Raw genomic sequence first — 24,139 nt, 5'->3', positions numbered from 1 at the left:
CGCGCGCTCGGCCGTGACGCGGCGGCAGGGGGCGCTGCCAGGAGCCCGAGGACCAAGCCGCGCAGACCCGGCGGGCATGCGGGGCGCGGGGCGGCCTCCGGGGGGCGGCAGGCGCCGCGTGGTGCCTCCCGAAGGCGCGCGCGGGACGCGCGGGGACGCAGAGCTGCGGCGGGGCGGCAGGCGGCGCTGCGGAGCCGCGGCCGCCGGGGAACGCACCTGGGCAGGTGGGGGCGGGTCCGGGGGCCGGCCCGGGGCGGGGCCCCGCGAGCCTCACAAGAGCTGGTGGCCGCGGCCGCCGCGGGATGCTCGCGCTGTGCTGGGAGCAGGACGGAGCGAGCCCCGAGCCCTTCGGAACCGAGTGAGGTGAGCCCAGCCGGGTCGGGTCGCGCCAGCTCGGGGGGTTCAGGCGTCTGGGGGGCCGCGGGGGGCCGTGGCTCGCCGGACGCCGTCCGCGGGATGGGGTCCGTGCCGGCATCAGCCCCGGCTGCCTCCGGGCGGCCGGGATGTTGGGGCCCCGCGCAGGCCAGTGGGGTCTAGCTCCCCGGCACCTGCCCGTGCCGTGGCCGGGGACACAGAGCTGAGCGAGGGCGGCTTCCGAGCTGCTCAGAATGGGGTCCGGGGCCGGCGCCGCGCCTGCCTCGCCGCCCGGCACCTGCGCGGCCCCTCCGCAGCGCCGGCGACACGCGTGCGCTTGCCCGCGAGCGCGCCTGCTGCCTCTGGGGTGTTTTCTCTCGCGTGGCTGTAGTTGCAGAGAGAAGCAAGCACTCGCAGAGGGCTGGTTGGACACCCTCCAGCGGTCTCAGCACGGGCTGTCCTTGGGCCCAGGACAACGCCCCGGCGCTCCTTGCGCGGCGCACAGGAGCTGCGGAGTCGCCCTGGGGAGCCGGGGGGCCCCCCGATGCCCGGGCCCCCTCACTGGTATGGCGGACAGGCGAGGGCAGGAGCGCGCGGGAAGGCGGCAGTAAGAGCTGCGGTCATGAGCCAGGACCCTGGAATTTGAGAAGAACCCTTCACACCTGTGTGAAGTTACCTAACCTCGGCTTCCTCTGTGAACTGAGCGCGGTCCTCATACCTTACACACTTAAAGTGCGGACCCAAGATGGTAGTGTGTACAGAGAGCTGAGCGAGATGCCTGGGGGAAGGGTAAGCATCAGCAGAGGGTAGCTGCTGTTATCGCTATTATTACTATAATTATTATTATTAATGATTATTACTATTATTAGAGGAGCCTCATAGCTAGTAGTTCAAGGCATGGACACCCAGGCTCCCATTCCAGTGCAGTCACTTTCTAAGGTGACCTTGGGCAAGCTACTTAGCCTGCTGCTGTCTGTTTCATTCGTGCAGTGGGGAGAATCATGGTACCTACCTGGGAAGATCGCTGTGGGCATTAAATGTGGTAATCCCCGTACCGCACCCGGTAACGTGGGCCCGCTACTAATTCTCTCGCGGAGGCATCCTGTTTGATCAAACGGCTACGGGCCTCGCTTTGCTTTGAAGTTGAAATATTCTTTGCGCAAACCTTCGCCTGTCCTGTGATGAGCCAGGCGGGGTTTCCTCTTTCCCCTGCGGCTTTGCTGACATTGGCGGCCGATCCGGTGGGGTCAAGGTCAGTCCTGGGGGAGGGGCTCGTGGGACAGAGCTGGGCGAGGGTGAGGACCCTAGGCGTTGTCTTCAGCGAGAAGCAGCAAGGTTGGAGACGGGAGCTTCCAGAATCCCAGAGGGGGAAACCTTTAATGTGGCAGGAAATCGAATCTGCACCCAGGTTTTAACACAAACACACTCTTACTACAACTTTTCCCTTTTGGATTGCAGTGAGACAGGGGGTGGGGATGGGCACTATTGTAAATGACAAAACGAATTCCATTCCTCTCGCCAGGAGGCAAACAGAATGATTTTGGGGGGGGGTCAGAGGTGGCTCCTTCCTCCCTGCAGGATCATTTACATCTGCAGGGGGGGGGTGCGGAGCGGGGTGCCTGTCTCTGGACAGCTGACAGCTGACTCGTTTGTATTATAAACCTGAAACCCACGGGCATCATAAGTTTGAGAACCTCCCAGCTTTGCCCGAGCTCCCAATTCTGGACCACGTCGTCGCATGGGTTTAGGGGAATTAAAAATAGCTCCCCAAGTCTAGAATCCTGCCTGAAGACCCTGATGGGCCACGCGAAGGTCCTCATCCCAGACACAGGCCCTCGGGGAGTGGGCGGGGGGGTGGGTCAGGGAAGTGTGGGACCACTGAGCATCTCCTACTCCAAATTAGAGTACATCCTTGTTTGCCTCTGTCACCCATGGTAGGCACGGGGGACAGAGTTTCCTCGCCCCCCCCCGCCGCTGGTGGTCACTCTGTTGGAAAGTGGTCACGTCACCTAACCGTCCCTTCTCTTTCCCCTTGCCTTTCGTCCAGGAGCTGCTGATTCACTGCCTGGGGAGGGACGGCACCCAGCCCAATGCCGGCCCCCTGCAGGCACGTGCCGTGGAGGGGTGGGGTGCAGGGGGCCCACCCAGCCCTCCGCTCAAGGCCTTCCACCTCCGCATCCTCATTTTCCTCTGTAATGTGGAAACAATAACAGTACGCCGGCCTCGTGGGCTGTGGGAACATGAAATGGAATATGACAACGATGTGTATTTATATTTATATATATATATAGAGAGAGAGAGAGAGAGAGACTGTGTATATTTATGAGCCTCGTGAGACTCATATATTCTAATCATGAGAGGATCCTAGATATATATATGTATATGATACGAATTCGTCTCTAACAAGTGGCGTTTCACATCGTGACCCTTCTGTCACCGAGAGGCATGGGGTACTCCGACGAAGGTGGTGGCGCCCTGCCCACCACTCTCCCCCAAAAAAGCCGCTGTTAAGTCAATGTGCGTTCTGTCTTAGAATCGAGGGGACGCGGCGCGGCCGCTCGCAACTGTTTGGTGGCCGATAGTGGTAATTGACAGTTCTATGTTGGGGGCCCTAGAAATGCCAAGGGCTTGACTGGAAAGGGAGGAAAGGAAAAAGAGAAACGAAACAGAAACTTTCCCCTTCAGTAAAACCGCAGAAGGGCGAACATGATCCCAGGGGGGCTGTTGGGAAACTCTCTTGGCAGAGAAATAGATCTGTCAGAACGGCGGGGTGCTCGCTCTGTGCCAGCCCCCGAGCCGGGCAGCAGGGGGCAGGACGAGATAGGAATGCCACCCTGCAGGAGGGCCGGCTAATGGAGGTGACAAGGCCACACGGCACGGGAGGCAGCGCGCGCTCCAATCGCCGCGAAGTGTCGGAGGTGCACGGCCTGACCCCGGCTTGCTCGGTGCGCCCCTGCCTCGGGCGCCGGGTGCAGGTTTTCCAAACCCGTCCAGTGATTCACAGGTTAAACCTCGCTCAGCCCCAACACGCCCGGCCTGGGGGCTGCGGAGGGAGGAGGGGGAGGAGGAGGAGGAGGCAGCTCTTTGGCAGCTGTGGTGGCCAAAAAAAAACAAATGCCCCGGGGAAGGGGCCAAGGCCTCGGAACGCAGACCGGCCGGCCCACAGAGGCAGGAAGGAAGGCGGCCTCGGAGGGCACGTGGACGGCAGGGCTGGGCGAGCTCCCCTGCCTTTCCTCTCTGCCCCTGCAGCCCGCCCGCCCGCCCGAGCACGGTCCTCGCCATGGCTCCCGGAGAGAAGATCAAAGCCAAGATCAAGAAGAACCTGCCGGTGACGGGGCCGCAGGCGCCCACGGTCAGGGAGCTGATGCGCTGGTACTGCCTCAACACCAACACGCACGGCTGCCGCCGCATCGTGGTGTCGCGGGGCCGGCTGCGCCGCCTGCTCTGGATCCTCTTCACGCTGACCGCCGTGGCGCTCATCTTCTGGCAGTGCGCCCTGCTCGTGCTCAGCTTCTACACCGTCTCCGTGTCCATCAAGGTCCACTTCCAGAAGCTGGACTTCCCCGCCGTCACCATCTGCAACATCAACCCTTACAAGTAAGAGGCGGGGCGCCGCCCGCTCCAGACGCCAGAGCCCCCCGTCCCCCCTCCCGACGTGTGAGCGCGGGGCCCACGCGGGCGGGTCGGCCTCTCGCCGGCGCTGCGGCGGTCAGTCCCGCGGTCTCAGCCCTTCCGAGGAGGGGCTGGCTCAGGGGAGGCAGGCGGGGGAGGCTGCGAGGGCGCCTTTCACTTGGAGGCTGACCCGGGGTGAGCTCTCACCCCCACCCCCCGTGACACACGCGCACACACGTGCGCGCGCACGCACGCGCTCAGCCCAGCTCAGCCACTTCCCCTGATCGCCCCGAGCTCTCCCCAGGTGCGAGCTCGAGGCTGAGTCACTAGCGAGTGACACCCAGGAGACTTCCGGAGGCATCTCGGCGGCCCCACATTCTCGCCGGTGTGAGCCCGGCCCACTAACTGAGACCCCTGGACGCTGGGCGGACTCAGTCCTTGCGACGGCTCTGTCGTCTGCCCCAGGACCTGCTCTAAGTGGGTCATCGGCGGCCTTCTCAGGAATATGGAAAGCCGGGCCGAGAGGCAGATCAGAATCTGGCGGACCTCGTCAGGGCGGGCGTGGGGCTGGGCAGAGGGCAGTGCGGGAGGCGGGACCGTCAACGGGAACCAGCTGGGCCGGTGTCGTCCGCGCGTGGGCGGCACGGCTCGGAACCAAAGCCAGGTCTGCCTCCTCCGCCCCAAGGTCTCCTCTCGTCGTCTTTGTGGCCACCCCCGGCCTCCTTCCTCCTTCTCTCCCTCCCGCCCTTTCCTCCCGTCCATGACTCGTGCCATCGTCATCCACAGATTGTTGCACGCTGCGCTACCTTCTGGGGCACAGAGCCGGGCACCCCAAACGCAGCCTTGGCCCACTCGGAACTGAGGGGGTGCTGGGAGAGCGGAATGCTAGCGGAGAGAACGCGCCCTGATGAAATTAATCGCGGCGACCATTAAGTAGCTAGAGAGACGCGCTGGCTCTTCCTAGTCACCCCACGTCACAGACGGGGAAGCCGAGGCACAGAAAGGCTAAAGGACTTGTCCGGAATGATGAAATGACCCATCCGGAGCCAGGACGGGGCCCTGGAGCCCTGGCAGCCGGCGACTGGGGTGCACGTGCTCGGTCACCAAATGCGTCGCTTACACACAGAGCTGGGAGGAGAGAGGAGGGAGGGCTACGGGGGAGGCCAGGACCACCGGGTGCGGACAAAATCGGAAGGCGGAGTCGCGATGCTCCGAGCAGTCGATTGAGATTGACTGACGACCACCGTATCATTCTTCTGTGGCCTCGGGGTTGTCATGGTGACGGGGGCGCCTCTTCCATCCCGGCACTGATTGGAGGAGAATCGGGGGGCAGGACGGACGTGCTGGGTGGCGATGGGGCCTGCCCCCTGGGTGGATGCCCAGTTAGCAGTTATTTACCTGTCCTCGCTGTGGCTGGTTCGCGGGAGGCACCTACAGTCGCCACTCCAGAAATGCTGGTTAGGGCAAACTCGTCAACACGCCCCGAGAGCAAGCAGACCGTGGTGGCGGAGGCGAAGCCACAGGAGTCACACGGGGGTCACGCGGGAGCCGTCCCCATTTGCTCGAGCTAGCGGCCACTTGGGTTAGGGCGATTCGAACAAGATCGAGTCTCCTCGGCCAAGGGGACGGGCCCGGCGGGCACTGGCCGACACGGGGGTGGACGGCAGCATGCCAGCTCCGTGCCGGAGGGCCCCGTGCTCCCTGACCCCTCCTCCCCCTCGCGACAGGTACAGCGCCGTGAGGCCTCTGCTGGCCGACCTGGAGCAGGAGACCTGGCAGACCTTGAAGACCCTGTATGGCGTCTCAGAGATTGGGTCCAGGACACGCCGCGAGGCCGAGCCCCCGAGCTCGGCGTGGGAGGACGCCCAGCCCCAATTCCTCAAGCTGATCCCGCTGCTGGTCTTCCGCGAGGGGGAGACCGGCAAGGCCACGGACTTCCGCACGGGGCGCAAGCGCAAGGTCAGCGGGACCATCATCCACAAGGCGGCGGCTGACATGGTGCAGGAGTCGAAGGAGGTGGTGGGCTTCCAGCTGGTAAGCGCGTGCGCCCGCGGTCTGGGGGCGCGGGGTGAGCTGGACAGCGTGGGTCCCGGCGGGTTTCTCCCTGGCCGTGAGCCCCACGGCCCCGCTCAGGGCGAACCGGCTGCCAGCAACTGCAACGGAGAGCAAATCCCTTAGAAGGGGGCCAGCGACTCAGGGAGGCCTCTCGGGGGACAGAAACGAGGGAAGGTTCTAGAATCCTGGCCGTGAGGAGTGATGGGACGTCACTTCAGACGCTGCTGCTGGATTAAACGAGCTTCGACTATTTTGTCTTTTCATGCACCCGCCCACAAAGGTGGCTTCATGTCCCATCTTGGGACGGTCTGACTGGGCTGCCCGCCGGCCCGTGGAGGGTGGGCACCTTGCCAGACAGTCTCAGCAGCCTGTGTGCACAGGGGGGAAGGGAAACTTCACCAAAGGCGAATCGGGGTACACACACCAGAAGCAAGAAAATGAACGGCCTACATCAGAAACGCCCAGGGTTCCCTGAATTTCTCACCCTCACCCAGGCTGCGGCCTGGCTCCTCATCTCTGCTCCTCGGTCCCATCTGAGGGGCTCGGAAGAAGCAGCCATTCACCCCCAAATGAGTTCCATTTCCTTCCCGGGCAAACTCAACGTGGCGTTGGGGAGGACGGTATTCTCGTCAACATTCTGTGGGCGAAACGATGGCTAGGAAGTGCCTCGCCCAAGATCCCCCAGGAAAGCGGCGTGGAGTCTGGGCGAGAATCCAGAGTGTAGGGCCGCAGGCCGGCAGGGCGCAGTGAGGGGTGGAGCCGGACTCGGCAGCGACCATCGGCCCGAGCCCGGAGGCCCGGGGAACCCCAGGCCCCTGAGAAGCCCCTCCTTGCCCAGGGATGCCTCCCGGGCCCCCGAGGACCTGGCCTGAGGCCTCCGCCCCTCGTCGGCACAGCCCTGCCGAAGGCCGGCGGCGGGGCGGGCAGCTTCAGCCCAGCGTCTCTTCCTCCTCGCAGTGTTCGAACGACACGTCCAAGTGTGCCGTCTACACCTTCAGCTCCGGCGTCAACGCCATCCAGGAGTGGTACAAGCTGCACTACATGAACATCATGGCCCAGGTGCCCCTGGAGAAGAAGATCAACATGAGCTACTCGGCCAAGGAGCTGCTGGTGACCTGCTTCTTCGATGGGGTGTCCTGCGACGCCAGGTCAGGACAGGCAGGAAGGGCGCTCCTTCAGCTCCGAGGACCGCGGCTCTGGGCACCTGGCCCCTCGCTGCGCCCGGAGCTCAGGGGTCTCGGGAGGGGAGGGCGCCCTCCTCGCCGACCCTGACCTTCCGAGAACGGCCGACTCGGGAGCTGGGCTCTAGGGTGGGCAAGCGAGGTGGGGACGGCAGGGGGTCAAAGCGTCCTTACCCTCGTCAATCGCCCGTCAAAGCAGGGTGGCCGACGGTGACGTAGGACCTGGGTGATGTGCATGGCAGTGTGTGGGGTGGGGACTGCAGTGTGCTCCCCACTCTGGGACGGTGGCCTGGGGTCTGGGGGTTGGAACGGGGAAATGCCAAGCGTTGGCCGAGAGCTTCAAGGGTAGGGGACTTTGGGGCACACGGTGGCATAAGAAATGCCAAATCAGGGTGCGGCCAAGGCCTGACGTTTAGCTGCACGTGGACCGGGTCGGGGTGGGGGTGGGGGGCTGCAGATGGCTTAGTGGGGGAGGGGCAGGGGAGCGGGTCAGGGGCATCATCCCGGGGCGGAGGGCGGAGGGCGGAGGGCGGGCCTGCGCAGGCGCAGAGCCTCCTGACCCCACGCGCTGCTCCCCCCTGTAGGAACTTCACGCTTTTCCACCACCCGATGTATGGGAACTGCTACACGTTCAACAGCAAGGAGAACGAGGTCGTCCTCAGCACGTCCATGGGAGGCAGCGAGTACGGTGAGCGAGCCGGCACCCCGGAACGCGCCAGCCCGCCGGCAGCACGGGGTCTCCCCGCCGCGCTGGCCGGAGCCCGGGCGCCGCGCACCCCGCCGCGGGGCTCCCATCCACGCCCCCCTTCCTTCTGACGTCCCTCTTCATCTCTGCGACGGCACCAGGGCCTCCGCTCGTGTCCTGGGGGACCCAGAGCGACCCAGCCGGGCGGCTGGCCCCCGGGCGCACCCAAACCCAGACGCTGCCCGCACGCTGCCCGCAAGCGCGCCTCGGCGCCTGTGACAGGCCCCGGAGCCCAAAGCCGGCCCTGCCACGCCCCGTGCGGGCGGGTCCCAGTCCCTGCGCCCCCGCCTGTCAGTGGGGACAGCGGCAGGAGCCCTGACCTCAGGCGGCTGAGACTGAAAACGCGCAGAGCCCCCGGAGTGAGACCGGACACACACCGGGGTGGCCTGCTAGGGCGGCCTGACACAGTGTCACAGACGGGGACTCGGATGAGAGACACCCGTTTTCTCCCAGCCGGGGAGGCTGGAAGTCCCTGAGGAAGGTGCTGGCGAGTCGGGTTTCCGCCAGGCCTCTTCCCAGCGTGGCACGCACGACCCGTGGCCCCTCCCCTGGGGCTCGCAGGGAGGGGGAGCCGGCCCTGGCGTCCCTGCCTCTTCTTGTAGGGACCCCAGTCCTGTGGGATTGGGGCTCCCTTCTTATGGCCTCATTTAACCTTAGTTAGCCCCCTAACGGCCTCATCTCAGATACAGTCAGGTTGGCGGTTAGGGCGTCAGTGTCTGAGTTTGGGGAGAGGGGCTGGGATTCAGTCCTTGGCACACATGGAGCTCGTGGTAAATGCCAGCGATGGTCGTCATGGCCACTGCCATTACCAGCATGGCTGCCGTCCCCACTGCCGCCTCCAGCAGTGTGGTCACTACCGCCAGGCCTGTGGGGGACACAGGAACTCAACAGCCCAGCCTGGCTCGCCCACAAAAGGCCTTCTGGAAAGGCCATCAGCAAAGTGGACGTGGTCGGTGTACAGACACAGGAAAGGGGAGGTTCGTCACGGCGGAAAGCCCGCCTGGACTGCTGGCCTTTGTCACCATGCTGTCTGGGTCCTGACCCCGCCTACAGGAAACCGCGACACAGGGCGCGCGCTTCGCGGGAGGAATAGGTCTGGGGACCAGTTAGCGGTCAGGGACTGGTTAGTGATCTGGGGACTGGTTAGAGGGACTGGTTAGCAGTCTGGGGACTGGTTAGTGGTCAGGGACTAGTTAGCGGTCAGGGACTAGTTAGTGATCTGGGGACTGGTTAGCAGTCAAGGACCAGTTAGCAGTCAGAGACTGGTTAGTGATATGGGGACTGGTTAGTGGTCTGGGGACTGGTTAGTGGTTAGGGACTGGTTAGCAGTCTGGGGACTGGTTAGTGGTCAGGGACTAGTTAGTGATATGGGGACCGGTTAGCGGTCAGGGACTGGTTAGTGGTCTGGGACCGGTTAGGGGTCAGGGACTGGTTAGTGTTCTGGGGACTGGTTAGTGGTCAGGAACTGGGTAGCAGTCAGAGACCGGGTTAGCGGTCTGGGGATGGGTTAGCGGTCAGGGACTAGTTAGTGATCTGGGGACTGGTTAGCAGTCAGGGACTGGTTAGCAGTCAGGGACTGGTTAGTGATCTGGGGACAGGTTAGAGGTCAGGGACCGGTTAGCGGTCAGAGACTGGTTAGCAGGCGTTCCTGGTCCTGGCTCTGCTCCCTGTGGGCTGTGTGGCGTCGAGCACACGTCTGATTTCTGATTTCGGAAGGTCCCTCTGGCTGCTGGGTGCAGAAGAGACCCGGGGACAGGGCGGGAGCGGGGAGGGACGTGGCCAGTGTGGGACTCGCCGTGGGGGCGTCCCCCCCACTCCAGGCTCTCCCCCAGGGCTCGGGCGGCCACCACGCTGCTCGCTCTGCCCCTTCGGGTACTCGGCAGACGCCACATCTCGGGCAGGGCGGCGCTGCCCTTATGCTGGGCCGGACGGTGGTGGTGACACTGCTTTCGAGCCCCGGTTTTGTGCTAAGCCCTGGGGACACGGCCATGAGCCAGTCAGGCACCACCGCGTCCTCTCCCTTGTGGACCTCCCTGTCCACCTCTCACTTGTCGGAAATGCCTGGGTCTTGGTGTCCAGGCTTCTGACGCCGCAGGCGGAGTGGGCGTCCCCGGGGGTCGCTGTCCTAGCCTCTGACCGCGGCGGGCTGCCCTCTCTGCCCAGGCCTGCAGGTCATCCTGTACATCAACGAAGAGGAGTACAACCCCTTCCTGGTGTCCTCCTCCGGGGCCAAGGTGATCGTCCACCGGCAGGACGAGTACCCCTTCATCGAGGATGTGGGCACGGAGATCGAGACGGCGATGGCCACCTCCATAGGGATGCACCTGGTAAGAGCGCGTTCTGGCTTCCGTGGACGCAGAGAGGGGCACGGGCTCTGTGCGGGGGCGGCCAAGGAGGTGCCGCTTAGCGGAAGGAGCGTCGTTTTCTCCCGCGGTCGCCCCGCGGGCCACGGCCGCGGCCACCCTGAAGGCGTCTGGGTGTCCCCGTGTGGGCGGACAAAGACAGGGAGGAATGGAAGGAGCCTTCCTTGCGCCAAAGACAGACATCAGCACCTGTGGAGCTTCCTGGCGTCAGGCCCGCCCTCCACATTGGTCGGGAATGTAAACAGAGTAGCTTAACGCCTTTCTTCTGGGCCACCTGGAGGCTTCGGAGGCAAGGAAGCCACTGTGTAAAGGCCACTGGAAGGTCGCCGGGCTGCTGAGGGTCTGTGTAGCCCACCCCACTTCCGTCCGTCTCCCTCGTCTCTGACCTCACTGGGTGCCGAGAACACTCACTTGTCAACAGAAGCACCTCTGGGCTGCAGACTCCAGTCCCCGAGTCAGCCATGCCCACGGGGGGGGGGGGGGGGGGTGTCAACGCATGAAGCGCGCTTCTTGTTCGCAGGCCTGGGGTCTTTTATGTCTCTGTCTCTCTCTCTCTCACACACACACGTGACCCTCAAAATCTATTTAAAGAGTCTATAGCAAAGTAGAACCCCCAGTCGGGAGCAAGGAACACCCTCTGCGGACGAAGCTCCGCTCCGCCCCGGACCTCCGGCCCCCTCCTTGCTCTCGCCCTGCGCCCGGCGTTGCTTCTGGGCTCGCAGGGGGTGTCGTCGCGCGTCGCCCTCCCTCCCCGAGCGCGACGTTGCTCCGCCCCCCGCGCGTGCGGAACCGACGTTGCTCCGCCCCCCGCGCGTGCGGAACCCGGGCGCCTTGTCACTCACTTCGCACCGCCCACCGCGCGGGCGGGGCGGGCGGGGGACGCAGGTGCGTCGCGCGGGCGGACGGGGGCGTTGCAGGCTCGGCGACGAGCGGCGGCGGGTGGCTTCCTGGAAGTTTGCCGCACAGCGCGTGTCCGCGACGCGCCCCGTGACCTCAGCGGCACGGTGTCAGGGTAGCCGTCTCCCCCAGACTCTCGCCCACGTGGCTACGGGCCGACTTGTCGCCTTCGCTGCTTTGCCAAGGAGAAACAGGGCGTCTATTATGATATCGACGGCGCTTGGTGGCATTTTTTTGCTGTCTGTGGGGGCGGGGGCGGGGGAGGGAATATTCCGGATGGCCCGTCTGTTCACGCCTTTGTTGATACCCAACCGCGACGGCCCACGTTGACCGTGGTGGCTTTCGCGCCTCACACGCCCATCCGCCGGGGCGATGCTTTGCACACCTGGTTGACCTCCCGGGTCAGAGGCTCAGAGAGAGGAACCGGGGATCGGTGTTTGCACCAAAGTCCAGTGGCGAGGTCCAGAGGCGGCCGGACTCGGCCTGGAAAAGCTGAGTGGTCAGGCGTGAGAGGAGAAGCAACGTGTGTCTCCCGAGGCAAAAGCAAAACGAGGATGACGCCCAAAGGTCAGCGCAGCCGAGCGCAGTGGCCGCGCGCTGGGGCAGGGGCAGCGAGGCGGGCGGGGGCGGGGGGCTTCCAGGAGGGCTTTGCCGAGGAGGTGCTGTTGGGATCGAGGCAGCAGAGGTGATGAACAGGAACGGTGATGTTCCGGAGGCAATGTGTGGCTTCGGTGCCTCGCGGTGTCCCGTGGAAGGGCAGCATGGGCAAGAGCAGCTGCCCGGGTGCCGTTCTGGGGACACGGGTGCTCAGGGAGGCATATCGCTTGGGGGGGTGGGGCGTTTGTTCTAACATGAGGAGCGGCATCTACTAACTGGGCCGTGTGAATGCCGATCCCCCGAGAGCCCCGTCCGCAGCCCGAGGAAGGACCTGGAGTTTGCGATCCATCCTTATCTTGCTCCTTCGCCTCTTCTTCCTCTCCGCCCCTCCCGGGGTCTGCAGGCTGGGAGGGGCGTTTCCGGAGCTTGGAAAAGTCCAAGAACCAAGGCATTTTGCCCTCTGGTCCTCTGCCGAGAAGCGCCCACCACACAGTTAAGCGAATGTTCCCTTTACCGATGGTAGGGAAACAAAGACGTAGGTGGGTTTTCTGCCACACCTGAGTTGAGGTGTATGCAATCGAAGCGGCAGATCAGGGTCAGCCAGCTACAGTTTTGATTTATGACCATTTAGAACCACAAAAAATCAGGATTACTGAGAGGTCAGCAGGGAGTCACTAAGAACACATCCAAACAAGCTAGACTTCCTTTCTCGTTTATGTTTTACTTATTTATTTGTCGGATATGGGCGTGTTAAGCTGGGAGGCTCGGTAGTTGGTCAGGCAGTTGGTTGATAGAATTTCCTTCATGTACTGAGGGACTTTGTGTCCAAAGCATGGGATATTCAGAGACGAATACAACAGGACACCTACCCGCAAAGGTCTTACCTTTAAGAAGAGACAGTAGCACATCTTTGCAATGTGGTTCCCAGCTCCATGGGAAGAGAAATCTCTATCTCGTTCCCAGGCTCGGTTCTTAGAACACAGATCCCCGGTACATATTGTGGAATGGGTGGGTGGATGGGTGGGTGGATGGATGATGGGCGGATGGAAGGAAGCCCAGGCAGAAGCTGTGGGTGAAGGCTTTCTAGTTGATGGATTCTTGTGGGACAAGCATCAGGCAGATACTGTCAGGAAAGCAAAGTCCAGACAAAGGGCGTAGCAGTTACAAAGTGGTCACAGCGAGGATCGTAAGCCGTGCCGTGAAACGTTTTGGAAAACTGCTTTGGCTGCGGCGTGATCTAGATACCGGAGGTAACACCTTTACAGTAATTCTGGGGAGAAATGGCGTACACCTCAGCTGAGGGGAGGAGCAGCAGTGGACGGATTTGAGAGAGATTCCAGCATGGAAGCTCCTGGGCTCGACCACCCAGGCCAGCAAGGACCGGCCAGGCGACGCGAGGTCCGTGCTCAGGCGCTGGCGCGGGCAGTCAGGTGGCTGGCTGGCGTGGCCTCGGGGAACACCAGAGGGGGAGGCGCTTTCGGGGGAGAAGATGACCGCTTACCTTCGGGACATACCCACGTCATCGCGTCTTTGGGCAGTCAGGTGAAAAAGTCCAGTAAGCAGACGCTACGTGCGGGAACTCAGGGGGAAGGCGGCAGCGGGCCGGGGGAGGTCGGTAACGTGATATGACCCTAGACTTAGGAACAGAGGCCGTCACCCGGGGCCCGAGACGGAACGCCGTTGTCCGAGGGCCGAGCAGAAGGAAAACGGAGAAACAGAGGCCGATAAATCGAGGCAGGGAATTTCCGGGACTTTGGGAGCGGAACAGCCAAGTGCAGCGGGGAGGGCGAGGGTGATAAGGGTCAAGGGTGTTCTCCGGGTTTGGCAGCCGTGAGGTCATCTGTGACCTTCGTCAGGCGAGTTTTCGGTGGAATGAGTGAAACAGAAACCAAGCTCGATGGGCCCGGTCCCGATGGGAGACGGGGGGGCCGGGGAGGGCGGACGCCTCCCCCGGGGGCCGTGGGCCGGGGACTTCATGGTCTTGGCCAACCCTAGCGTCTGTTTTAATCTTTAAGCACACACACTCTTCTTTTCACAAGTGTGTGTGCAGTAGGGATTAAGCGCCCGGACTCCGGAGCCAGGCAGCTGGGGTTCGAGCCCCACCTTTGCCCTCCGGCTATGTGATCTCTGTGTCTCCATGACCTGGCCTGGAGAATGGGGTTCGAAAATGGCAACGTCGCCTCGGGGGCTGGGGAGACTTCAGCGAGCCGATTCGGGTGAAGCCCGTAGAACAGCACTTTGCACGGAGCAAATGCTCCCAAAACACTGGCCATCGATGTACTTTTTTTTTTTTTTTTTTAGAAGAAGGGGAGGGAGAAATGAGCTCAAAGCAAAGAGAGGGCCGAGGGGAGGCCCCTCTTGTCCTTTGCGACTGCTTCCTCCGCTGCGAGCGAGGCGTCGGCCTCTCCCGTAAATAGAAAGCGCACAGATTCTCTGCAGCGCGTGTTAAGACTCGTTCCTGGTTAGAGCTTTGCTTTTCGTTTGTTTGTTTGTTTGTTTGTTATGTTGCTTTCTGCACACAGGAACATCAGGTGTTGACATAGCCCGAATCCTCTTCTCCTTTAGTCACTGTGTGTGCCGAGGATGTTCCCTCCTTGAGACCCGACCCTGAGCGGAGGTCCCTTCCGGTTAGTGGCTTCGCTTCATTCCCACCTGCTAGAACTTTTTTTTTTCTTTCTGCGGGATGTGAAGTGGCGATAGAATTTCCTTCCTCTAAATTGTTAACAAACTGTGCTCACTTCGCAGACCGAGTAATTCTTTCTTCTCTCCGTTGATCGGAGGTGCAAACATCATTGTATACAAATCACTTATATAATATGTTACGATATAGAATCAGAACAAAAGGAGGGTTAAGGCGCCCGTAACGCCGCCTGGGGCACCCTGCTGCCGCCTGGGCTGTCCCCTGGCACGGTTCACACCTGCACACACGTGTGCAGCTGTCCTCCTCCCCTGGGCTCTCGGAAGGAAGCAGACAGGACCCTCTGTCACAGAGGTGGGTCCTGTTCCCCCCCCACACACACACACGTGCCCACATGCACCTACCCGCACCTACGCGGGCCCGTGCACACGTACACACACGCGCGCGTAAATTACACACACCCTGCACACGCATATACCCAGTCTCATTTCTGTATCCCTCCCGAATTGTCTTTTCACCCCGTACAGATCGGTGGCTCTGGGAAGCTGACAGTGGGGTTTGGGGGGCAGGGAGCAGGTCGCAGAGAGGGAGGGACGGCAAGAGCCTCTGTCCAGGTTTGCCCAGCTGAGGCTTTGGGAAGCTAAAGACCTCTGTCCCACTCGAAAAGGGCCGTTCGCCGCATCTGCCCTCTGCCCCGCCCCCAGTCGCCGCGGGACGCTGCCTCAGATCGATAAGCATCGGCACAGAGAAAAGGGCAATCGAGCACTCAGAAAGCGTAAAATCCAAAGATGGTATCTCACAGTCGTTTCCTGGAGGTGGCCCACGGGCCGGCTCTCCAGGACCAGGAGCGCCAGGCCCCTCTGCCGGCTGCACACGGCTCGCCTGGGTGGGCGGACCCCATTGTCGCCACCGGGCCAAGGTCGGCGCTCGTCCCCCACCCCTAGGCCCGCAGGGCTCAGAGCTGTCCCTGCAGGCACTCTGACAGGACAGCCAGCTGAGGTGGCTGCAGAGGACCTGGGGGCTCCAGGGAACACCCGCCCAGGGAGCCTGCTGCGTGGAGCAGCTCAGGGGGCGGCGCAGAGTCGAAGCGCCCCCCAGGGAAGCCGCGCTTGGCATCTGTGTGCCCCCTGTCCAGCCCAGCCCGGCCGTGCGCGGCAGGCTCTGACTGTTTGCTATGCAGCTGTTAGTGGAATGAAGCAAGTCTGTTTGCTCCATGCTGGCCCGAGAAAGTTGCCCGGGCTTTGTTGTTGCTGAGAGGGTAGATTGCGGGGCACGGGGTGTGTGTGAGTGTGGCCCCCCGCCTTCCCACCTGGGATCGGGGACTGGTCGGCTGCACTGGGTCCCCTGGAGAAGAGAGGATGCCAGCGGCCACGCCCCCCTCCCTTTGCTTCGGCCGTAGAGATGCCTTACAGGGGACAGAGTCGGAGGCCCTCGAGGTCCTTGCCGTGAACTGGGGGAGACTGCCGGGCTGGCAGGTGGCTCACAGTGCAAACAGCCGGAGAGTCTTGCCTCCGGCTTCTTGATCCCTTTCTCCCCGCCCGGCTCGCTCTCTGTCCGGCCACTATCCGAAGACAAAAATAATTCTCTTCTCTTCCGCCAACCTGCCGCCCACCTTCCCCTCATCTCAGGAAACAGCGAAACTGCGTGTGCTCATACACGCACACACACACCTAGAACCTAGCTATAAGTTGGTCGTGCTTTATATCCGATCGGTCCCCCAGGAGGGCACTACCTGTTTTTTTCCGTAGCCGGCTTGTCCGGATTGTTTATTTGCAGTGACAAACGCTAAACTAAGCCACAATAAAATATGCATAATTCAGTGAGGGTTGGGAGCCGAGCGACCTCCCGTGATCAGAATGTCCTTCTGCTCCGTGGGGCGCCCCCGCCTCTCTCTCCAGAAGTCTGTTTTTCCAAGTGAATGTCTGGGACCAGAAGACGACAGGGTAGGGGGTGGGCCCTGCCTCGGGGCATCACCCCGGGCGGCTCGCGGCCGCCACTCGCCCTTGCCGTCCCTCCCGGTGGCCCTCCGGCCCGGCCCGCTCGGTCTTGTCACCCCACGTTGAGCCAACGCGGCCCCCTCTCTCGAAGACATCCCCGTCCAGTCGCTCCGTTGGGACCACCCCCTCCTCCCACCCTCTACCCAGTTTCGTGGATTATTTATTCGCTCGCTTTTTGAGCATTTGTCCACCTGCGAGGGCACCGGCTCCCGAGAGCGGGGGTCCTCTCTGCCCGGATCGTGGCTGATTCCGCAGCGCCCGGAACAGCACCAGGCACCTCGGAGGTGCTCAGGGAACAGCTCCGTGGGTGACTACGTGCCTTTTCGGCTCGCGGGGGCTGCTAGCGAGGCCCCCCCCGCCCCAGGCCCCGCGGCCCCCGGCCTGGGTCTGGGGCAGGCAGGGCCCAACGCGAGATGCTGTGCTTCCAGACGGAGTCCTTCAAACTGAGCCAGCCCTACAGCCAGTGCACAGAGGACGGGAGTGACGTTCCTGTCCAGAACATCTACGACACCGTGTACTCCCTCCAGGTACGGGCGGGCGGGGACGGCCAGGCCTGGGCTGCGGCCTGGACCCAGGGGGCAAGGCCACACGCAGGCCGGGGTGTGTCTGGGGCCAGGTGCGTCTGGGCGAGGATTCTTGGGGTTCGTCCAGACATCTCAGTGACAGATGGTGCCGGCTGGTTCCAGTCCCCTTCAGCCTGACTGTAACCAGAGCCTAACTGATTCTTGGAGGTCAGCGTGGAGGACAGCGTGTGGCCAAGACAGGCCTGCTTCCTCCATGTGTCCTGGCGGGGGCGGGGCGGGGAGATGCCGTCCGGGACAGAGGGGTCATCTGCTTGGCCTTGGGGCCCACCGCGCCCCTCCCCCGCTGACGGCCCTGGGCAAGTTGTGTCACCCTCGGGGATCGGAGGGGATCAGGGGCTGCTCACCCCCCTGGAGTGGGGTGCGCACCAGGCTGCACACCCAGTTTTCCTGGCCTGGATGACGTTTAAAAGTCAGGTGATGTCACAAGAAAACCCAAATTCCCAGCTTGTCCTGAAAAACGAGACGGGGCCTGCGCTCCTGCAGGACGAGCCGTGGGTGGGCTTGTCGCACTAGGAGAGCCGCGTGTGCACGGTTCCCCGCGATCCCCACCGGCCCCTGGGGGACGACCGGCGTCTCTGGCCCCCGTCCCCGTCGGAGTCTTCAAGCCCCGAGCGTGATCATGTTACAAGCCCTGTCTCGGCTTCTGCGAGCCTGCAGCTCGCCGGCTGCTGGGGTAACCCAGAGAGCCGGCAAAACTCGCCCCAGAACAACAACAGGGCCAGGCGCCCCTCTGCACCACACCCTCTCGCTCAGCCGTCCCGGCCTGTGTGGCACCAGGGCCCGGGGCTCCTGTGAGAGTCTAACGCCTGACGGGCTGAGGCGGTGACGCTGGCCCCGGGGCTGCGGACGGAGCTTCGCTCACGAGCCCTCCGCTCACCTCCTGCTGTGAGGCCCGGTTCCCGACAGGCCACGGACCGGTCCAGGGGCCTGAGGACCCCTGCTCTGGTTTACGTCAGAGCTGAGCTGAGCGGCGACCGAGACGCTGAGTGAGGCGAGACCGTCGGTCAGGGGACGTCTGCTCGTAGCATATAGAAACACAGTCAAACTGACCTCGAGGCCAAAACAAACAGAAAACAGGCCAGCTCGGCGGAGAGACGCTGCTGGGCGAGACTCGGCGAGAGGGGCCGCCTGTTCGTACAGACACGTCGCCTGTCGCAACCCGTTTCGCGCTCACAGCCACCTCGGGAAGGAGGGGCGGTTATCCTTATTTCAGGGGCCAAGGGACCAGCGCGTCAGCGAGGTTACGGCCACGCAGCTGGGGTCGCGCCTGAGGGGGCCAGCCTTCAGGGCCCCTGTCGTCGGCCTCTCTGCCTTCAGCCTCGTGGGTGTGGGGGTGGCCTGTGACCCCAGGAATCCCGCACGGGGGGCTTGCAGCTGGGAGCCGGACCGGCCGTGACCTGCGGGGCACGTCCGCGTGGCGCCCCCCACCCCCAGGCTGTGGGGGGCCGGCTCGGAGCGTGAGGGGCGTGCGGGAAGGAGCTGTCCGGCCTCCGGCGAGGAGCTGAAAGGAGTCGCTGGCCTCTCTTCCAGATCTGCCTCCACTCCTGCTTCCAGAACAAGATGGTGGAAAACTGTGGGTGCGCACAGTACAGCCAGCCCCTCCCTCCGGGAGCCAGCTACTGCAACTACCAGCAGCACCCCAACTGGAGTGAGTGCGCCCACCCGGCCCGGGGCGCCCCGAGAGCCGGCTCGGCCCGGCCCCGGCCGGCCCCTCTGGCTTCCAGCCCGGGGAGCTGTTCGCGGTGGGCAGGACGGTTGCTCCCTCACCCAGCTCGGCCTGGACCACGCCCTCCGAGGACGGCCACGTGCCACGGCCCGGCCCGTGCCAAGAGCTCCGTCCGCTCTGGGAGGCAGGGGCCTTGCGAGCGCCCTCCACAGAACAGGTCGCCAAGGCCCAGAACGGTTTAGGGACGTGCCCAGGTCTCACGGCCAGGGAGCAGCGGACCTGGGCCCAGAGCGAGGGCCGCAGCCCCGCCCCCCACCCTGGTCCCCACAGCACCCCGGCCCCACGTCACAGCGCAGCGTGTTTCCAAAGAAGTTGTGTGTGCGCACGCATGTGTGTGCATGTGTGCGTATGTGTGTGTGCAAGTGTGTATATGTGCGGGTGTGTGTGCAAGTGTGTACGTGTGTGTGCATGCGTGCATATTTGTGTATGTGTGCATGTATGCATGTGAGTGTGTGCACATGCATATGTCCATGCCTGTGTGTGCACGTGTGCATGTGCGCGACGTGCATGTGTCCATACATGTGCGCACGTGCATGCTTGTGTGTACTGTGTGCATGTGTGTACGCTGTGCACGTGTGTGCGCATTCATGTGTCTGCGTGTGTGCACGTGCGTGCGTGCATGCGTGTGTCCATGTGTGCGTGCATGCCTGTGTGTACTGTGTGTGTGTGCACACTGTGCACATATGTATGCATGTGTATGTGTGTGCGCCTTCGTGTGTGCGTGTGTGCGCGTGCGTGTATGCATGTGAGTGTGCGCACATGCATGTGTGTGCATGTGTGTGCACGTGCATGCATGTGTGTGTCCACGTGTGCGTGCATGCCTGTGTGTACTATGTGCATGTGTGCACGCTGTGCACATATGTATGTGTGTGCGCCTTCGTGTGTGCACGTGTGTGTATGCACGTGCGCGCCCATGTGTGTGTACATGAGTCCGTCGTGTGTGCGTGGAGAGACATCATGAGGAGGCGTCGTCAGGCAGAGGCCACGGCGCCCCCGCAGCCCCCCACAGCCCCCCGCAGCCCCCCGGCCTGGCCCGGCCTCACGCCTCCCCGCCCCCCCCCCCGCCCCGCCCCCCGGAGCCCCCCGGCCCAGCCTCACGCCCCCCCCCCCGCCCCGCAGTGTACTGCTACTACGAGCTGCACCAGGCCTTCGTCCAGGAGCGCCTGGGCTGCCAGGCGGTGTGCCGGGAAGCCTGCAGGTGAGCGCACCTGGGCGGGAATGAGCGGGCCGGGCCGGGCCGGGCAGCCGCGCTCACCCCGTGCCCCTCTCTTAGCTTCAAGGAGTGGACCCTGACCACCAGCCTGGCGCAGTGGCCGTCCGTGGTTTCCGAGGTGAGTTCATCTGCCTCCCTCCCCCCTCGAACTCCCCGGCCTGGAGCCCCACGTGCTGGCTGTGTCCTCTGGCCTCGGGGTGGGGGCGGCGGGGCTACCCGGGGGAGGCCCGGGTTGGGGGCAGGGGCCGAGCACCGCCAGCCGACGGGCACCCGAGGCCACTCTCGTCTCCACCCCAGAAATGGCTGCTGCGTGTTCTCACTTGGGACCAAGGCCAGCAAATAAAGCAGCTCAACAAGTAAGTCGCCCTCCGCCCCCCACCGGCCCCGGCCCGGCCGCGGCTCCTCACACGCGTCCTCGTCCCCAGGGCCCCGCCGCCTCGTTCCCTCATCCCCGGCTCCACAAACGTCTCCGGGGCTGGGGTCGCGAGCCAGGCCCCGCGCTGGGCCCGGGGCTCGCGAACGCTCCGACCCCAACGCACAGCACGGGATCGTTCTTCCCACTGTGGCCCCCGGAGTACGTGACGGAAACATATAAGTGTCAGGACACAGAGCTTCCTGTGACCGGCCAGTTTCCACACGGTACCCGTGGTGGACCCAGGTCGCCGCTGACGCCCGGCCCACGCAGACGTGGCCCCTGCCCCACGAGACGCTCGTGGTCCAGACCTGGACCAAGCAGCTGCACACTCTGAAACCGGTGTTGCAAACCAGTGACCCCCGAGGCTCAACCCAGCGCCCCAAGAAGTAGCCCATTATTTCCGGCTTTTCCGGAAAGGTCAAAAGTGCCGGCCACGGTGAACCTCCACTTTTGCACAGTACCAAAGAGCTCAGTCATGGCAGCTCAGGGCGGCAGCTAAGAGCATGGCCTGCAAAGCCGGGTGCCCCAGGCCTCAGGCCCGCCTCCGCCGGGGTGGGCCCATGGCCTCCGCCAGGGCGTGTCTCAGCTCCCACGTCTGTAAAACGGGGGCGATTCAGACGCTCCGCCTCGTAGGGTTGTGCGACTCGCACGGGCTGACTCGCCTAAGGAGCTTGGCAGCGGGACGTGCCCGGTAAGTGTTAGCTGCTGTTCTAGTGGCCGTTACTGTTGCCTCGCGCCCCGCCCGGCACACACACTTTCGTTCCCGCCTTTTTCCTCGTGTGCGTGGAGGTCGCAATCAGATCATCACAATCGTCGAGGTTTTGGGAAGCACAGGGGCTGTGGGAGGGTAGCTGGGCGGCCCGGCCCGGTCCGGACGTGGGGTAGTGGTTCTGAGTGCACGGCTGGCCTGAGCCACCAGGCCCATGCTGGCTCTGTGCTCTGGGCATGGAAGGTGCCGGTCGGGCCAGGTTCTGAGACCCCGTGGAGCGCAGGGCCTGGGCCGTGCTGGGCGGCCCGGAGGCAGCCATGCTGAGGGCTGGTCACCTGGTGGAGTACCACAGCTCCCGACTCACCTTGGCCTGACTGATGGCCTTTCCGCAGGACGGACCTGGCCAAGCTGTTGATATTCTACAAAGACCTGAACCAGAGGTCCATCATGGAGAGCCCTGCCAACAGCGTGAGTAGCTTCCTCCCAGGGCCCGTCCTGGGTCTGGAAGGTCTGGCCTTGGGGAGCAGAGTCGGATCCTGGTGGGGGGCCTCACCAGGCCAGCCAGGCCTCGGACCAGAGCGGGCAGAGTAAGGGGACAGGAAGCCTGCCCGCTTCCTCCTCTGACCCTGTTTGGGGCCAGGACTAGCCGGTGGCTCCCGGGAGGTGGGGTCCCCGCGTGAGGCCCCTGACGGCGCGGCCCGGCCTCTCCTGCAGGTGGAGGTGCTGCTGTCCAACTTCGGCGGCCAGCTGGGCCTGTGGTTGAGCTGCTCCGTGGTGTGCGTCATCGAGATCTTCGAGGTCTTCTTCATCGACTCCCTCTCCATCGTTGCCCGCCGCCAGTGGCAGAGAGCCAAGAAGTGGTGGGCGCAGAGGCAGGCGCCCCCCTGCCCCGAGGTGCCCGCCGGCCCCCGGGGCCGGGACAACCCGGCGCTGGACTTGGACGACGACCCGCCCACCTTCACCTCCGCTCTGCGCTTGCCCCAAGCCCTAGAGGCTCAGGTGCCGGGCACGCCGCCCCCCAGATACAACACCCTGCGCTTGGAGAGGGCCTTCTCCACCCAGCTCGCAGACACCCAGGTGCCCGCTGAGCCCTGAGGCCGGCTGGGACGGAGGAATGTAACCGGGACCGCCAGCCACGGTCTGAGAACTTGGACCACGTCTCCTGTACGTGCGGGGGACCTGGACAAAAAGTCTGCTTTGAACAACAACAAGACGGGGCCTGGGCAAGTCCAGGGGACCTGCTGGACCCTGCCCGGCAGCTGTCACAGCTGTCCGGGACGAGGCAGGTCCTGCAGCCCAGCCTTCTGCGCACCTGCTGTGGAGATGGGCGGGGCCGAGGCAGAGCCGCCGGCCCGGGCCAGGGCCGCACGCGGAGCCCACCAGGGCACCCGCTGGATCTTGAGAGAGTCTCCAAAGCCTCCAGCCAGGCTGGGGCCCAGGACGTGACCTCAGACACCGAGGCAGGGTGACATCGAGGCAGGAGCTGGCTCCAGCTGAGGGGCCGGAGCGGCTGGTGAAGGAGCTGTTCTTCTCACTGACATCGGCCCCGGGTCCTTGGCGTGCGCGAGGGGAAGGGCGCAGTGGGGGAGGCCCTCGCTCTGGGGCCGGGGCCAGGGCCATGTCTGGGCAGCTAAGCCAGTGCCTTGGGCCCCTTTCCCAAGCAGAGAGGAGCCAGTTAAAGGGCACTGCTGGACGCTCCTGTTCAGTGGTGGCCCAGGCGTAAAGGGGCCACCCCCTGACGCCGCTCTCAGCCGAGACAGAATCCCCCACTCACGCCTGCGCCTCTCCAACGAGCCAACGTGGCAGGCAACAGCCCACTCCCCCACACGCGCAGCCCCAGCACCCCGCAGATCGAGCACCGGGCAGACGTCCACGTCAGCGCCGGGCCGGGTGCCGGGTGCTGGGTGCCGAGTGCTGGGTGCTAAGCGCCCACAGAGACTGGTGTTGCGGACTGCGAACAGGGACCCACGGGCCAAATCCCATTTCTGCCCAGGAACTCGATATGGTGTGCTTCCCCTCCGCCACTTTTTACTGGTTAAAAATATTAGCAAAAGAAGAAGATTCTGTGACTCATGAGAATTCTGGGAGGTTCAGATCCCAGCGTCCACGAATAAAGTCTCGTGTGAACCCAGCCACGGCCCCTTCGTATGTGTCTGTCCTTGGCACCATTTACACTACAGAGCAGAGTCCAGAGTCGCTGAAACACAGACCCTTACGGCTTGCCAAACAAACAAACAAACAAACGATCCGCCAGCCCCTGGACCGGCACACGGAATGCGTGTGGGGGCCGTTTCCTGGCCGAGGCCCGGGGAGGTGGAGGCGCTGGCCCAAGGCGGGCGGCAAGGCCGAGCGGGCGACTCCAGGCAGGCCGGCTTATCGCTCCATCACCCCGCGTCCAATCAGCGTCGGTGACTGTGAAGGGCGAGGCGCCCGCCGGGCAGGTGGGAGGAGGGGTGAGCCGGACAGCCTGACGGATGGACAGCCGGCCAGGGCCAGAGGGAAGCCCTCCATCCCCCACAAGGCTGCTGCGGGCAGAGGCCAGCGTGCTGGCGGAGGGGCAGGGCCTGTGTGGCTCTGCGGGGACCCAGGCCCCAGGCCCGTGGCTGCGGCGGCCCCTCTGTCCACGGGGCCTGGCGGGGCGGGGATGCGCCAGCAGGAAGGGCTGCTCCGTGACCCCGCGCTGCCTGGCGCTCCAGCGAGCATCAGGTTACCGAGAGCCCAGCCCGGGTCCTGCCCACACCTGGCTGGGGTGGCCGCAGCCAGCGCCAACAGGGAACTTGGAGTGAGTGCTGCCCGAGCAGCGGGGGAGCGACCTCCACCCCCGCCGCCCGGGGCCCGGGGCGGGGAGGGGCGGGGGGTCCGTGGACTCGTGTGCTGTCTCAGGCAGGGATGCGTCTGCTGCCCACGGCCGCCCCCCCGGTGCCCGGCACAGTGCGCGCCCCCTGGCTCGCCGTCGGCTTCCTGCCCGGCCCCCGGCCTCGGGGCTCGAGCACCTGCCGCCGTGTGCTGCTCCCCGCCCCGCCCCCTGCCTTCGCGTGCCCCCCCGAAGCTGG

The 24,139-nt window shown here is 64.1% G+C and overlaps 1 protein-coding gene across 2 annotated transcripts; it reads left to right on the top strand.

Moving 5' to 3' along the window:
• The first annotated feature begins 299 nt into the window (after window positions 1-299).
• On the top strand, window positions 300-23,218 carry SCNN1G (sodium channel epithelial 1 subunit gamma). Of its 2 annotated transcripts, none has more exons than XM_036226073.1 (13): window positions 300-362; window positions 3,607-3,951; window positions 5,694-6,000; window positions 6,979-7,169; window positions 7,787-7,890; window positions 10,111-10,274; window positions 16,868-16,966; window positions 18,554-18,671; window positions 19,869-19,947; window positions 20,023-20,080; window positions 20,260-20,318; window positions 21,479-21,554; window positions 21,801-23,218. In XM_036226073.1, exons 2-13 carry the CDS (start codon window positions 3,635-3,637, stop codon window positions 22,179-22,181), a joined length of 1,953 nt encoding a protein of 650 aa, XP_036081966.1. In that variant the 5' UTR covers window positions 300-362; window positions 3,607-3,634; the 3' UTR covers window positions 22,182-23,218. The 2 variants fall into 2 exon arrangements, with proteins under 2 accessions (XP_036081966.1, XP_036081967.1); XM_036226074.1 differs by lacking the exon at window positions 300-362 and adding an exon at window positions 2,989-3,357.
• Window positions 23,219-24,139: the final 921 nt, after the last annotated feature.

The sequence above is a fragment of the Rousettus aegyptiacus genome, unplaced genomic scaffold (genome assembly GCF_014176215.1).
Source record: "Rousettus aegyptiacus isolate mRouAeg1 unplaced genomic scaffold, mRouAeg1.p scaffold_m13_p_8, whole genome shotgun sequence".
In the NCBI taxonomy this organism is placed as follows: Eukaryota; Metazoa; Chordata; class Mammalia; order Chiroptera; family Pteropodidae; genus Rousettus; species Rousettus aegyptiacus.
The sequence above is the reverse complement of the archived record's forward strand: the minus strand, read 5'-3'. Positions and strand labels throughout refer to the sequence as shown.

Excerpts from the sequence above, each read along its gene's own strand:
- SCNN1G (XM_036226073.1), top strand. The coding sequence starts at position 3,635 with ATGGCTCCCGGAGAGAAGATCAAAGCCAAGATCAAGAAGAACCTGCCG. Across the intron at positions 7,891-10,110 it reads CATGGGAGGCAGCGAGTACG|GCCTGCAGGTCATCCTGTAC; the intron begins GTGAGCGAGCCG and ends CTCTCTGCCCAG. Across the intron at positions 16,967-18,553 it reads ACACCGTGTACTCCCTCCAG|ATCTGCCTCCACTCCTGCTT; the intron begins GTACGGGCGGGC and ends CCTCTCTTCCAG.